Source organism: Aspergillus campestris, assembly GCF_002847485.1.
Source record: "Aspergillus campestris IBT 28561 chromosome Unknown P168scaffold_16, whole genome shotgun sequence".
NCBI lineage: Eukaryota > Fungi > Ascomycota > Eurotiomycetes > Eurotiales > Aspergillaceae > Aspergillus > Aspergillus campestris.
The window spans coordinates 307152-323384 of NW_020194351.1; the positions used below are offsets into that span (position 1 = coordinate 307152).

General features: G+C 44.8%; 4 protein-coding genes across 4 annotated transcripts; 3 read left to right on the top strand and 1 right to left on the bottom strand.

Annotated features, from left to right (window-relative positions):
• Window positions 1-142: 142 nt before the first annotated feature.
• tyr1 (tyrosinase) lies at window positions 143-2442 on the bottom strand (the record flags this gene model as incomplete). The annotated part of the gene is made up of 7 exons (XM_024838406.1): window positions 143-307; window positions 368-656; window positions 704-1030; window positions 1078-1199; window positions 1259-1594; window positions 1650-2036; window positions 2104-2442. 7 exons carry the CDS (start codon window positions 2440-2442, stop codon window positions 143-145), a joined length of 1965 nt encoding a protein of 654 aa, XP_024688703.1.
• A 5366-nt stretch (window positions 2443-7808) lies between these two features.
• P168DRAFT_313601 (HET-domain-containing protein) lies at window positions 7809-10237 on the top strand (the record flags this gene model as incomplete). The annotated part of the gene is made up of 3 exons (XM_024839684.1): window positions 7809-8097; window positions 8221-9850; window positions 10180-10237. 3 exons carry the CDS (start codon window positions 7809-7811, stop codon window positions 10235-10237), a joined length of 1977 nt encoding a protein of 658 aa, XP_024688704.1.
• A 215-nt stretch (window positions 10238-10452) lies between these two features.
• P168DRAFT_337402 (uncharacterized protein) lies at window positions 10453-12045 on the top strand (the record flags this gene model as incomplete). Its single annotated transcript, XM_024841742.1, has 7 exons — window positions 10453-10653; window positions 10752-10806; window positions 10877-10894; window positions 11102-11165; window positions 11256-11456; window positions 11511-11581; window positions 11645-12045. 7 exons carry the CDS (start codon window positions 10453-10455, stop codon window positions 11827-11829), a joined length of 795 nt encoding a protein of 264 aa, XP_024688705.1. The 3' UTR covers window positions 11830-12045.
• A 558-nt stretch (window positions 12046-12603) lies between these two features.
• axeA (putative acetyl xylan esterase) lies at window positions 12604-13569 on the top strand (the record flags this gene model as incomplete). Its single annotated transcript, XM_024840588.1, has 2 exons — window positions 12604-12768; window positions 12847-13569. 2 exons carry the CDS (start codon window positions 12604-12606, stop codon window positions 13567-13569), a joined length of 888 nt encoding a protein of 295 aa, XP_024688706.1.
• Window positions 13570-16233: the final 2664 nt, after the last annotated feature.

The following is a 16233-nucleotide window of genomic DNA, read 5'->3' on the forward strand; positions in this document are numbered from 1 at the left end:
GCGCTGGAAGAAAATGTCTCTATCAAGGGCCGGCTGCAGATGTAATGTTGGGATATCAGTCATACCAAGCCCGACCCAAATGCCGTGCAGTATTTCGTTGCAGTCGCTAAGATGTAACCAAGCATAGATACCTTGTAGAAACTCATCTGGAGGATGTCGCAGCAAAAGCAAAAGAAGACTCAGGGGCTTGTTTTCCAAGCTTGATGAACTTATACCTCAAAGGATCCTGCGGATTGGGTGCATTGGGATATTTGTAATAGAGTCTCGAAGATCGGTGAAGGGCCACGTGGATAGGCAGTCGCACAGGCTTTATGAAGTCCCGTGAGTCAGAATAGTAGATCCACAAAAGAAGGTTGGATATACTGACCCTTCCCCAGCTGTTCCAGGCCATATACACCGGCTGCGGTGCATCTATTTCGATATTGTGGCTCTTGTTTTTCCCCAGATGTCGGCGCATCGGCGCGGTAACGGGAACCTGTGCAATACATCTCACATTCTCTTCTTTCTGGCGATGGCAATTGCCGCAGGGACCGGAGTCTAGATCAGCACTGAAGTTGTAAACACTGGCAACAAAGCCCTCCGACTCGGGTCCTTTGAAGTCATGCTGGCCGTCCAAAAAGAGATTGATCTTGTACGCGGCACCATTCAAGGCGTACCTTTTTTGTCAGCGATGAAACAACGTCGAGAGAAATATAGGACGTACTTGTCATAGACAACAGTAATAACATAATCGTCTTGGTGACCATTGACATCGGGAAGTTTGTCAAAGAGGTCTCTCGTCGGTAGTCCGTAGAGTTTGTCAATATCTTCCAGGATTTCGTCCCGATCATCACTGGTTCGTCCCTGGAGAATTTCAAAGTCATAGCCGAGCGTTCGCCAATCTTGCACATCATCCGACTTCCAAAAGTTGCCCGCCGCATCCTTGTGGAATGGCAGTAGGTCGTTGTTTACGGTCAGCTTGCTATAATCATCGTCAAACCACTTTTTCGGATTCAACGCCTGCCAGATGGCGGTCAAACGGTCGATATTGCTAGGACAATGTCAGCACCATCTAGCAGCTTGTCTCTCAAGGCATACTTGTGAAAAATATAAAAGATGGGGTCAAAAGCCGCCATATTTACACTGCTCATATGGCCGGCGCCCCAAAGGTTGATTCCTTCCTTGGGCGGGCGAAGAAATTGGGAGCCTCCAACAAAGTTCTGGGGATGTCAGATCAGAACTGTTTCTTGCACAAAATAGACATACTTGGGCTACTCACGTGGACATTGTTATGGATAAATTCAAGGTTCATTGCGTTCTTCGCATTGATCGCCGACTTGGGGTCAACACCCTTCGGTGGGTATGGGCCGACCTCTTTATCGGTGTAGCGGGTGGAGGAAAATTCGCCCCAGCTGTCTAGGCCAGACTGGAATAACCTGTGGACCAGTTCCTGTAGCGTAGGAACGGTCGTCTCGCCGGGGTCTGGAGACTTGTAGTATGGATGTTCATTTAAGGCGTAGTTGGCTCGGAACCAATTCTGGCCTCCGTCGGCCCAAATTTCTTCATTGAACCCATCAAGAAGCCCGTACTTGGTAGTGGCATTACACATATCCCACTGGACATATCTTAGTCATTTTTTTATAATTGAATATGGATGGCAGGGGACTTACCGGGAACTTAAACTCGACTGAATCATGATCGTCTGCTTGCTTAGGACTTGTCTCCTTAGGAATCGTATATGGTGCAGGAAACTCGCCCATCAATTTGGGAGTCACGTATTTGTAGAGAGGGTTTGGTCGAGACTCAATGGATAGCTTCCCGTCTGTGCCGAAAACGTTAATCCGCACATTTGGCAACATACAGAGAATGGGCAATCTGATCCTGTCGTGATCGATGTCGTTCACAAAGGCACCATTAGTCGATTCATCTCGATCCGCAAATCGAGCAAAGTCCCAGTATGGAAGGCGCCACTTATCAGCTTTTCCCTTCCAATCTGGTTGAAGTTTCTTTGGGACATTTCCTTTGATCCAGTCATCCATGGCTTCGTACAGAGCGCGCTGTGTATATTGGTCAACCATCTTTCTGTTGAACGTTTTCCGAGACCGTCGAACGAGGTTTACCCACCTCGTAGAGAAGCATGTACACCCGATGCCATGTGGGAAACGTGTAGTTATTGTGGACACAATAGCCCGCAATTCCCTTCGGATCAAGAACTGGCGGTTGCGGGACATCGTCCCATTTGCACCATGGGGCAGAATGTATGGCAGCCAGACGAAAGTAAGACAGCTGATTATCCAGAGGGCGCTTCTGCATCAGAGCCAGTGCTTCCACAAAGAGGGTGAGCTGGATTCGGTCGCCTTTTTTGGCTTCGACCTGATCCGCATACCACTTGTCGATGTCTTGCCGGATGTAAGGGTTGCCCTTGCTATCCCGGGTAGGAATACCTTCGACGATAAATGTCATTTTGGCAGTTTGGGGTTGGCTTTGAGCAAGAATGGATTTGGGAAGTCCAGTGGTTGAACTGGTTGATTGATGATGCGAAGTGGCGGCGACGGACTTGCTTTATATAGATTCAGGCGAGACATCTTTTCATCTTGATCAGGTGTTTCTAAGTCTAGATGAAAATACACCTCAGTTTTGATGCTCACCCTCCACTAGCTGCACTTCTCACACCATCAGAAATGGCTTTGTCCATTCATTTCACTGACTACATGTAGAAGGGCGACATTAAGCAGTGCTGCCCAAAGGTAAGCTGTGCTGGCATATTGCGTCCTTTCCTGGCATGACAGACTGATTCGATAGTTGGCGACAAGGTATTTGGACATTTTCTCCTACAGAGCATTGATTGTCAGATCCGCTGGGTCCGAGACACGATCGCCCAGAATTGATTCATCAGGCTGCCATTAAAAAGTGTTGTCTATGCAATGCAGCCCCGGTGTGGTTGTAGACAGACTGAGCCAGTGAGACGGGTATTTTGAAGCCTTTAGCACTACACTCCTGTCATGTACATCTGTCAGCTATTTATGAATTTTAGAGCTATATAAGGTAAAATATAACACTTAGGATATAATGATGTAACCGTTAGGCGGTCGCGATTCCTTCTAGTTATTTGCCCCATCATCTTCAGATTCTCATCCACCAGTTCTCAGTATCGCGGCGTGTAGGTTGTTATATTGGAGAAAAAAGTCGAAAAACCATGATATCCAGGTGGAATTAATCTAAATTGATTAGATCATGGGCTGTAATACACACGTCAGTGACATCACTCCACTGATAGGGCGCATAGTGATTGCTTTTCCAGGCGCTTTAGTCCCAACATCCTTGGTCCTTTCTTTGTCTTTCCGGATGATTATGCCTTAGTAGATGGGCAACTTCTTGGCCATTTGCCTGTCTGGTATATTATCATGGCTGATCTTGATTCCTTCGCGCTGAGAGTACGTGGCAGATATGCAACAGTATGACTTCATGTTCCGTTGGGCTCAATTTACGCAACTGCTCGATATGCTTGCATATTCGACGTTGACGCTAACGTAGGCTTTCGCCAAATTGGTTACAAGATACATATTACGAGATGCTTTGGCTAACTTGGTTGATCATGACTTTTGATAATATAATCAACTAGCCAGTTCTCATGCTCAATTCTCAAGCTAAGGTTCTTATATGTGGCTCGAAATCATTACTCCGAGAACTATAGAAAATACTAAGTTATAACCCCTAACTTTCACAATGCTATATGGTCACAAACTATCACCTTTGACATAGTGCTTAAGCTAGCTAGCTGATCAAATACGCGATCGTTTCCTCTTTCAGCTAAGCCGCCCCACTTCCTTTCTTCAAACCTATTATACTTGCAGGAGCGGGCCGCTCCAGCCCCACTATATCACGGCAATGAGTCTCAGACCACTGTGGGTCTGTGATTGTTTGATAGTGGCTAGCTGCCCCAAGGCCTAGCCCTTTCTAATATGGTAGGTCGAGACATAACAGTGGGAAAGGTGGTGGAATGGTGGGGAGAATGCGGGGTTTTCCCGATATTGATTGGACATCGAAGAGAGCTAACATTAACGATCGATGCCCGAGCTACTGTATGCCAGACACCAGCCTGTGAGCAACGCCCATGAGCTCTCGGCTACATATGGGAATAGGTAAGCCAATCCGCTGGTCATGGGTTGCTAACGCACTTGCTCAAGCCCCCAGATGCATGTTCAGCTGTGCCTTTTGTTCGCGGGGAGTGCGTTCCGCTGTGGACCCAGCCTCGCAGTTCATGTAGGTGCGGCCGGTAAGGAGCGGGCAAGAACACGCCGATCATTGTTGCGTTGTTGCAACCCAGGCCCAACCAACCCGCACCGACATCACGCATCCCGGATGACAATACTGGAGGTGCAATACGCTCAGTATAGAGGTGGCTTAGGCCTTTTTTGGTTTCTCATTTGTTGCTGACGTCTGTTTCAATTTCATATGCTTTATCTCTAGCAGGATAGTAAGTTTTTGTATGTGCTGGTATGACTCTTCATGTTGAAGTAGGAATATCCCGTGTGGTGGATCTTGAATTGAATAGCCCGTCATAATGTCTACAAGGCAATTTACATCAGTCTGTGGTTCGTTAGTATGTTTAATCAATTGCTATTGAGAAGTATAGTAAGCCCTCGGCTGGATAGTGGTTCAATCATATTTTGCATATGAGAATCCACATATGACATGCTACGTGTTTATGCAGTAGGGATATAACACTACTGCTTATACTGCAATGTTCTGCATATGTGACCTCCCTAATCTCATTTCAAATGCACCGTGCGTGTTGAACGTATGTAGCACACTCTACTTACAGTGAAGTATTGCAAAGTAGGAGAAAGGAAGGACAAAAGAAGGTACAGTCTGATATCTTGAAAAGACATAAGATGCTTCCCACGATGCGAATATACCTGGGCCATGGTTTATGAATCAGAATGCGCCGGTTCGGCTCGGGCCGAGTCAATGACCGGATCACAGCCCGGCCCGATCCGAGGGGGTCAGCGTTTTTTTATTATCTCAGAGATCATCCTCAGACCCAAGGGTATTACATTATCTTGATAGACTAGTAGTACAGAGCGTAATAGTGACACTGTCTATCTTTGATTAGCATATGACTGGGCTTGTGGGCTCTTGTATCAAGATACTCTGCGAGCCTAGGCTATAGAATATTCAGCCCCGCGAGTATCATTGTACATACAGAATGGCAAAGAGAAAAGAAATAAACGATGAAATGATGAGAATATATGTGCTCAGCTCACTTGTTGGATCGGTTACAGTCATTGCGAGTATACTGTTACTACTTTCACAATATAAAGTTTGATACACTAACATATCTAATTTTATATCTAGAAAACGTCGACCCAACAGCCCTCTCGATCCTAGCCGACTTGATACAAATCTAATCAATCTCAGTTAGTATATAATCGTCGGTTCCAATGATAGAATGCTCTTAACTAAAGCGCAGCCATTACACATCGCAAAGATAAACAATCCAGTACCAGGAAATATCGTGGCAAAAGCTAAATGCAGTCAATATTGCTCAGACGTTTGAGAAGAGGCTACCGACGAGACCAATACTCGTTCTTGAATTCAATCTCTCAACACGCGACCAGATGGTGACAATCAATGCCACATCTCCTAGCAGGGACGAAACCAATGACAGAGTCTTGATAGTTCTCACTCAGATTGTTCGAGTTCACCGCGCAGACCTTGGTTGATGTAATAGTAACTGATATCAGTGACAATGGAGTCTTTCCCAACAGACATGGAGTTGTTAAGAATTATTAGGGCCCCCGGAGCTATGTAGAGGGCAACGGGCGGTAATCCCGGAGTGCTGGTCAAACGGGCATTTTCCAGTCACACCACTTTTTTTACGTGAAAGCTAAAACCAATCAATGTTATATTATATATAGTCCTTACAGGAACCAAAAAAAAAAAACAAAAACATACAACAGCCGGGATTCGCATGTGGTCACCCACCATACTACTAACCGGCCGGCGTGTGGCTAAAACACAGTAAGAAGTGCGGTGCCACCCGGGTGAAAATAGGGCGAGCGCCGCTTTAGCGTCGCGCGACTCGGGTGATTAGGGTGAATGCGCAATAGACAGCGTGGGAATGAGGTGAGAGCGGATGAAAAGCACCCTCTATCATGCAGAAGTCGCGCTCTGGCCTCCCCAGCTGAAGCCAACCGTAGGCCATTGGTTGATCTACCATCGTTTGAAACGCTCGTCTCCTTGGCACCTACACAGAGCCTCGATATGTGTGTGAATGAAGGAACGACTTCTGCTTGGATGTGACTGTTCCGAACAGAACGCCTTGGACAGCTAGCTATCTTCAATAGATCTAGCATAACTATCGTGAACTATTTTCCAGTCTATGATAGGGCCTGGACCTTAATAATAATAAGCTCTAAGATGAATATTATAGGAGCTAAGTAGGATAAAGTAAATAGATATATTTTAACTAGTTTTGATCTCTTATCATTGCATGAATCATGGGCTCGCCGGCTTCGTAATATTTGGGCACTACGTACTAAAGCTTTCCCTAGGTGTTTCACGTGGTTAGTAGGTATTATATTTTGGCTCGATTCTATTAGGACCGGCCCGGAATAAGAAGAAGAAAGATAATTAACTACGTCCTTTTATGTCGCTAACTAATGTGTTATTGTATAGTACCAAACACAGCTAATGGACTAGAGTGTCATCACCGATCCGCAAAACCCGAATCGAACCGCACCGAATCCGCAACGATTCGGGTTCGGTGGCAGGGGGTCAGAATCCGCAGCGGATTCGGGGATCCGAACGGTGCGGCCACTAGGTAATAGATGATACAGATATATAACTATTTCTCTGGGGTATACATTCATAGGAGCAGGAGCTACCTAATACTAAGGGTATGCCCGACCCCAGAGATAAAGATTATAAAATCCTACTAGCAGATATATAATGGCACTTCGGCATACCATATATACATAAGTGCCCTTCTTTCGATTGACTGAATCTAAGTTACCAGTATTACCTCAGTAGCTTTATATAGTGTAACCACAAAAAGTTTCATCCGATAAGACATATGAAAATGCATTAAAACAGAATACTATATAATGGGAGTGTTAATTAATCGCTTGACCGAGTTATATGTAGATACTAAAGGATAAGAAATAAATGCCCTTTTTACTACTATAGAAGATTCGTAATTTACTATTAATTGTTCTAGACCTGGATATAGCTCTATAAAATATCTTCCTAGGCCCATATTATTGAATAGTAATTCTTCAAGTAGCCATTTAGAGAAAATTGATTTAGTAGCAGAAGCGCAGTATACATGAAGTTGCTCTCTCCATCTCTCTCAGCTTTCAACAATAGTTTATAATATACTTATTCAGACTCCACTCTCAGATCTACGGTATATTCTATGCTGTTTTCAAATCACCAGTTTTTTTCCTCTCTCGATTGCGTTTTACTTTTCTGATGCAGTTGCTGTAGACTATTGAAAAGATACTCCAGAGCTTAGATAAGTTACTACTACCGATTTTACTAGGATTACTATAACTATCAACGATTTATTGGCTACTATACAGATATCAGACATGGTGAGCGGGTTGGAACTTCCGGCTTGTATTAGGAAATATAGTTTATTATCTGTGAAATATAAACTGAACGGTTGCTTAAGACCAGCAGATAGTCATGCAAACTTGCGATTCATGTGTGTCGGTTACCTAAGCAACGTCTCTGTAACTAGCTCAGACCACAAGCATTGGACAGATGACCACTCTACCACTCCCCCACTCAAAATTCGCAATCATTTTTTGTGTCATTCTAAGATGAAAATCTGCGAGCCGTGCATCTCTGCCGTGCAAAGTCTTCATAGTAATTTATGGCTCCAAACAGTGAAGTCTAAAATTCCTCCATATCCAAGAACACTTCGATCGGGCTGCTGGATTTGTCACGGACTTGTCTCCTGGATGGGGCTTTACCACCAACAATTACTCAAAAAATGGCGTGGATCACCGATTAATGTCGAATTCTCTATGTCTGCACAATTTGGTTTCTCTGAAATTCATCACCAGGGCCAGCCCTTACTACCATGTGAGGTCAGTGTCGCGCCGGAGGGTACTCAAGATACATACCAGGTATTACTGGGTTTTGTGTTTCGTCAAGGTATTTAGCCTTATGATTATATTTATGCCCGAAAATTTTATATCGCTAATATTTGATAACGACTGATTAATACAGATCTATCCTCATCTCTCTTCACTGAACTACCAGAGCCAGACCCGATCCCTGGGACTCTAGGTCTTATCAAGTCATGGATAGACCAGTGCAGCAAGACTCACCTGAGATGTAAACAGACACACTCAGCATTATGGTTCCCAACACGTTTGATCCAAATAGTGAGGGGCGACAGTGGTATAAAGGCAAAGCTGATAATTACCGGAGGCAAATCATTAAAGGGACGGTATATGACACTCAGCCATCGTTGGCCTGCCCATCCGGGCCAATATCCCATGCTCAAGTCGTCAACGCTTGCACAATTTCAGCGTGCAATAGATACTCAACGACTCCCTCAGAGCTTTCAAGAAACAATGGAGCTTGCATGTAACTTGCGCATCAAATATATATGGATTGACTCTATGTGTATCCTGCAAGACGAAGATGATCTGTCTGACTGGGAAAACGAGGCTCTCACCATGCACAGAGTTTATGCCCATTCTTTTCTGAATGTATCAGCTACATTTGCATCTGATGGAACCGAGTCGCTCTTCTATCGATCTAGGAGCTGGGCCGCTACCTGCCCGCCGCAGATCAAGGTCAATGTGAACGGCAGGTCGCAGGATGTTTATGTGGTCGACTGTGATCTCTGGAATAAAGAAATAACAGATGCTCCTCTACATAAGCGGGCATGGGTCTTCCAAGAAAGGTTTCTGGCTTGTCGAGTGCTTCATTTCGGGTCATCTCAGGTAGGGTGGGAGTGCTGCGAAGCAGAAGCCTTAGAAATTCTCCCCGACGGGGTTCCCTTTCCGCTTATGGCAGGCTCAAATTGTAAATCCGCAATGTTGAGAGGCCTACGAGAATTGTCATGTTCGATCTCAATCCAGAGCAGTAACCCTAACCTAGGTGCTGCTACCACCATGACCTTGCCTTCCCCAAATGAGATCAAAATTTTCGAGTGGAGATGCCGTTTGATCGAAGAATATTCCAAATGTCAGATGACATACGCAAAGGACAAACTGATTGCCTTTTTCGGTGTAGCCAAGAGTGAAATCTTGACTCAACGGACTTCGGACCAATACATCGCTGGAATGTGGACCAGCTCCTTGGTATATGATCTCGCCTGGCAGCGGATCTATAATGAGGCTCGGCTGCCTACAGCTCTCCAGAGCCCCAAATTCTATGCCCCTAGTTGGTCATGGGCATCCTTCGATGGAGAGGTAGCCTTCCCTGCGAGTATGCCTACCTCCGGGCCTCCTTCCCCCTTTGCTGTCATAGTGAATGTCTCAGATGACTCACTAGGGAATGGGATGAAGATGTTTTCCAGACATGATAAGGCGTCAGAAGGTAGATGCTATATTGACATAGAGTGCTTTCTTTTACAGTTCAGCCTCATCTGGTCGGTTGACGGTGACATTGATGGTATCATGATGAATAAGTTTGACATAACGTTTATGAACGACGGTGCAGATCTTGAAAATTGCCGCAAGGACGAAATTGACGATCTACTTGGGAATTTTATTGATTTGAATGAAGATCCTTCTGTGGCAGAGGACGGGTCACTGAAAAAGCTGGCTCAATCCGGAAATCTCTTTCTTGTGCCCTTGTTCGCTACAAGATATTTCTTTGAGGCCATGGTCGTTGCGCGGTTGGGGTATGAACATGAGGTTTATTGCCGGAAAGGGGCAGTTGAAATCGCCCTAAATGCGCAGACTGGGAATCCAGCCCCAGGTATAACAACAACAGAAGCATTAGAACTACCATGGAAGGTGGATAAGGGTGCAACATATTTGATATCATATATGGAGAGCTCCCCGAGGCAAATCGGGGAGACTGGAGATTATCATCGCATTCGCGTTGTATAGACTATAATTCCAGCGAGGTGGAGCTTCGGACACCGCAACTCTTTGGATAAGGGCTACCCCAAAATGAAAACCAAGATGTGACAGAGCATTTTGAAGGCCAAAAATGGATGTATTGTAGGATGAACTGGATGCAGATGCCAGTGACATCGTCGGCCAAGGGACATGGCGTCAAATAGAGTACCTCCCCGCATCTTTCTATTCGCGGGATGCAGGTCTCAAACGACAAAAGCCGCAGAACCGCACTGGATTTTTTATTTCTCAGGGCAACCCTCTCCACGCCTGACACAACCAATGCTTGCCTTTTAACAGTGTGTTTTTGGATAATTGCAATTCTTCCTTCTATATGAAGGCAACTGGTGAAATTATTACTGCCCTTTTTAGGCACCTTACAATGAGAACACCTCCCCCCGAGGTGATCGCCTCATGGCCAAAGCCAAACTATATGAATCCAAGTTACCAAGGCCCTCAGCTGCTTATTGTTAGTGTTACTCTTCTGGTCTGCAGCTCCATCTTAGTGGGTCTACGACTCTGGGTTTGTCTGCAAATGAAGAGATCTGCCAGGTGGGATGACTGGATTATGATTGCTGCTGTTGTAGGATACTTCGCGCCTTTTATTCTCTTTCTTTGTGTCCTTGTTCTCTTTTGTACAGTGATAATATGCCATTTATGTGCTGATCTACTTATCACTAGCTCTTTATTATTCGCTCCACCGTGACTCCAAATTTAGGAACTAAATATGGATGGGGTAACAAGGCCCTACTCTTATTAAGCACACAAAAAGTTCAAATAGTTGATTATCTAACTCACATGGCCAGGTTATCATGTCTGGGACCGTAAACCAGAATGATTGAAACCTTCATTAATGGTACATGCGAATCTCTTCTCTTTTTATATAACTTGTCCGAGGAAAGGCAAAAGACTAAGGGGCGTGTGAACTCTGTGCTCTGAACAGACAAGCTATTTCAATCAACTTCTCCTCGTGATTATCATGGCGCTTGTTAAAGTTTCTCTTCTTATCTCTTACCTCTGATTCTTGACAGTGCCCACATTGAGGTACCTGAGCTGGGGGATTATTTCGTTGATACTTAGCTGGGGCCTATGTATGTTCCTGTCCTAGCCCTTACAGAGCATGACCTCTATTAACAAGCCGACATATTTTTAAGCATTTCTTATTGCAATGCTTGTGGTTTGCAGACCTCTTCGCGCCTATTGGGACACCTCACCTTACTCAATTGCGGAATGTTCTGACGAACAAGCTCGCACTCTCGCCTTCACAAAAACAAACCTTATTTTTTATATAATCATCTTAATCCTCACAGTATCAATACTCTGGAAAATTCAATTCCCAATCAGAGAAAGGCTAGTGTTTATTGGCCTAATGAGTCTGGGTATAGTGTATGGAATCCGTCCTCTACATCCCTGCTTTGGACTTATACTTAATTTGACAAGGGCATGCGCTGCGTCAGCAGTTCGCTTATACTATGCTAATCGAATATACAATGTCTCTTATGACATAACATGTAAATTTCCACTGATTTTTGACAAGGGATAATCCCGAGACTGACTACATTTTTCATTTACAGGGGATGCGTATCAACTCTGGCTCTGGGTCCTCGTCGAGATTAATCTCGCCGTGATATGTGCCTCTATCCCAACCATCCGCCCTCTTGTGCGTAGGTATCTACCTCAATTAGGCTTCAAAGGATTCAATTGCAATCACGACAATATCGGTGATGTTACCATTACCGTTAACCGAGGTTTCGCGTAAAAATGAACGACCGAGCGACGAATAACACCGAAGGACGAAGGCGACAATACATGGGGCTAGGTCTACACTATCTCAAGAGCCGTACAGTCTAGCTGCTGTTAGTGCCTAACTGACTGACTAATATCGGAGTTAGTGCGCCGACGACTGGCGTGGTATTTCGTATTACTCGAATCTCCGTGGTTGGGCGTTGGATAGTGTGGGGATTGGGTTTCGAGGTATCCACTCTTATCAATACCCCAGATTTTGGACTGAAACAGATCCTCACCTCAACAGGCTCTATTGTCACCACCAGCAAAATTCAATACCTGAAGAGTATGACAAGGGGATAGTGATGGCCTTGGTATACTTCTCACAGCATTCTTTACTTTCGCTTGACTTCCTCTTCTCCAATGACCATCTCTAATTCATTAGACTCTAGCGGTTTTTGAATTACCCCTCGGCGAGTCATATACTTTGCGGAACCCCACGCTGGATACATTATCAATTACCGCTGCCAACGCCACCATGCTACCCTGAAGAAGCGGGCGATGACCACAGTTGGAATGATACATAACGGCAAATGTGGAGGTCAACAGCATCCGTGTTGATTTAAGCAATGCAATTACTCCTGAAAATCATGAACGGTACATGAATACCTCCTCGGTTCGGGATTTGTCGCAGATCTTGAAACACCAAGGCTGAAACTATATATACCGGCACAACTACCCTACATTATTCTACACCAAACACTCACATAGATCAATAGATCAAAAGAATTGATAGATTGAATTGATAATGAAGATCTCTACTCTCCTCCTGGCCAATCCGGCCTTTATAACAGCAACGGTCTTCGCCGCCACCCTCCGCCCGGTCCCAGACTTCGGTGACAACCCCGGAAACAATCAAATGTTGATATATGTTCCTGACCAGCTGGCACCAAATCCAGCTGTTATCGTTGCTGTAATTTCCACACCCCCTCCCCCTCCGTCTCTATTTAGGTACTTGATGGGTAGACAAAACTAAGTGCACATATGATAGCTCCACGGCTGCCTCGAACCCGCCCTAACATACTACCTTGAAGTTAAAGACCTCCCCCCGGCATCCGACAAACATGGCTTCATCATCATATACCCCGATACCCAGAAAGACTCTCACTGCTGGGACGTCGCAACGAACAAATCACTCACGCATAACAAGGGAAGTGACTCGTTGTCTATTGTGAGTATGGTGAAATATGCAATTGCCAAGTATAACGCGGATCCGTCAAAAGTGTTTGCAATAGGTTCCTCCTCTGGAGCAATGATGTCGCAGGTTCTGGCGGCTGCTTATCCGGATGTTTTTTCCGCTGTTTCAGCGTATAGCGGACTCCCCTATGGGTGTTTACGAGGGAGCCCCGGGTCGTCGCCATTTACGTCTGATCCGGCCTGCTCAAAAGGGGAGGTTAGGAAGAGCGGTGTGGAGTGGGCTACTGAAGTTAGAAGCGCGTGGCCGGGGTATAATGGGAGTTATCCGCCTGTGCAGATCTGGCATGGCACTGCTGACCAGGTTCTTGACCCCCAGAACTTGCAGGAGGAGATTAAGCAGTGGACGACTGTTTTTGAGGTTCAATTAACTCAAAAACGGAAGGATGATCCGTCGGATGGGTATACGCGGTCTATTTACGGTGACGGAACCCAGTTTGAGTCGTATTTGGCTGAAGGGGTGGGGCATGTTGTGCCGACACAGGTGCAGGAGACGTTGAGGTGGTTTGGACTGTTTTGACATAAAATCATTAGCCATGTCTATCTAGTAATTATTAGTACAAAATCTATTGAGGATGTGAATAATCCTCGAACTTCCTCGCCCTTTGGTCATCCAGCGTGATCTAAACCCCTTGCTTGCCTCGCCGAGTCGGGCGTCGTGAGAAACAGTGCATATCCCGTCAGCCCTTGGGACACACTGTAGATATTCTCGTCCTTAGCACAGATGGACTGACATTCATTCACGAACAAGTCATCTCCATGTCTTGTGGCTATGGTTTTTGACACTTGCCCATCTGAAAGGGAATGACGTGCTTGCCTATGGATGTTAGATTGAACTTAACGCACCTGGAAATGTCAGATCCCCTTGAGCCTCGTTCCATAGGTTTTATTCTTCTGTGCTGCAGTGAGGCAACAGTTGATATTTCACATTATTCACCAGAGCTGTTTTTCTCTTTTTGCTTTCTTTTTGCCCTCCTAATATCTCCCCCTGATCTTGCGTAATTCAATCCCCACGTATACTTTGGCGCAATTGAAATACTGTGAGGCTACTTATTCCCCATTTCCCACCCAATTTGTTATTATACACATATTTTTTTTATTGTTAGAAAATAAGATTGCCGATAGAATCGCAAGTGGCGTACAAAGCGGCATGATAAAAATCTATAAAGGAGGGTCTTGGGTCTTGGGACCGAATAGCCACCTCCCGGGAGCCTTATTCCTACAACTTTGGATCCATCATTCAAGTGTTCAATCCCCAGTCTTGTGATCCAAAACCACCGGTCAAGGGCTACCTGGCTTGATTTAACCCCGCAATGGGATTAGTGTCTATGGGTCAGGCACGTTTACCACGTTCCCCGAAGTTCCCTGCGATCTGCTGCGTTTGAGAAATGCGGGGCTTGACCTTCTTCTCAGTCAGTCCATTGTTGACTGGAGGACAGTTTCGCACAAATGGTAATTAATCTATTGCTGATCGATATTTATCAACTACTCCCAGTTAAAGCTACTTCCCTGAAACTCCACCCAACTTAGCCGGCTTTCCCAGGCAAAGTATAATAAAATTTCACCGAGGACTGAGCAGCACATCCGCACTTGGACCCAGTATCCTCGACAAGCCTCGGCCGGACTGTTGTTTTTGGTTGGTCGATGGTATCAGGCTAATAGACACGCTATAGTAAGACGTCTTAGCTCCCGTAAAAGAGGCCTCCGAACACCACTTGATTCCCGTAGTTTTTCGCCAAATACAACATCTCTATAACTACCGGCAAAGCCACCACCAAGCCACCACCACCGGACGTCAGGATGCTGGGAATGGATAGCAGAGATTCATTGAGAATTCTTTTCATCGACTCTACAGTCCAGACCTAGTATATTGTGCTAATCAGCACAAGTGCGAAAACAGCAAAAATTAAACTGGGGAAAAAAGATTTCAGAGAGTGTTTCTGCAGTATCTGATCACCCAATCATACAAATCAAGTCTTTCATCACGAATGATGAGCAAGTCCTACACCATTGGGTCCAGAGCAAAAGACCCATGTCATAGAATAGGACATCCGAATCAATCTGCAGTCGCACAAGTGGGATGCCGTGCCATTCTAGGACCTCTGATTAACCACTGTTAAGTAGCATTTATAAGTGACAGAAAAATATTTCGATAAAAGACATACATTCCAGCTTAAGCACATGTATATAGATTATTCTAAAGGCCCCTAGAAGACCTTTGATCAATGCAGTCGCGCGGGAGGTTATATCATATACTAAAATAAAGATGTCCCATAAATAGACTAATACATCAGTTAGCACAAAAAGTATGGTTGTAAGTAATTTTGATTAATATCTACTTGCCATTGTCTTTTGCTATTTATGAGAAAATTGGACAGTTAGAACTGTTGGGTTGGGCTTAAGCTTTCGTGCGCTCTGATGAAGTCTACCCCAAATATCTCAAGCAATGTCTTTTTTTTCAATAAAGTGATTATGGTCATTTTAAAAAGGGGTCCTGGACCTATTCATGTCTATAAGGAAACTCTTTGGTTTTGTACTCACACAATCACCCACTAGCTCACCCTCAAATCACCCCGCTTATCCTAGTTATGAAAAGCATCACCCAACTCACCTAAACTCACCCGGTGATTTAGCGGCCATCACCCATAAAGCAGCGAGCTGTTGAGGGCTCAATTATGTTTTAGCCACGTTCATAGTTATGGCTTGAGTACGGCTGAGCGGACGGGAAGCCCTGTTCTCCACACCCTATGGTCGTATGTACCAATTTTATAGAGAAAAGAGTATATGTATGACAATTTCAATATATATCAGTATTAAGGTTCCCTAGGCCCCCTATAGAAGGAGGTACGGGAAGAAATAAAAAAGTGAAGGTCCTGGACAGCTCTGATTGAATACTTACGGAATATCACGATTTTGCTTCCAAAGCCATGATGATAAACTAGGGGTATTTCCCTTGAGAAGACATGAAAAACTAAAAGATTAAACAAGAATCAAGAAAGTGCTGCCAATGGTTTTCCTCTCTGGTACCTTTCTTATATGCGAATTGCATAGGATGGGGCTTCAGAATCAGACAAAGATAATGACTATCTATTCAGAACCAGGTTTCAAATCAAATAAAAATCAATGAACATGACAGGCGGCTACAGTTGGGAGTTAACAGATCCAGCTGTTGGTCATTATATAT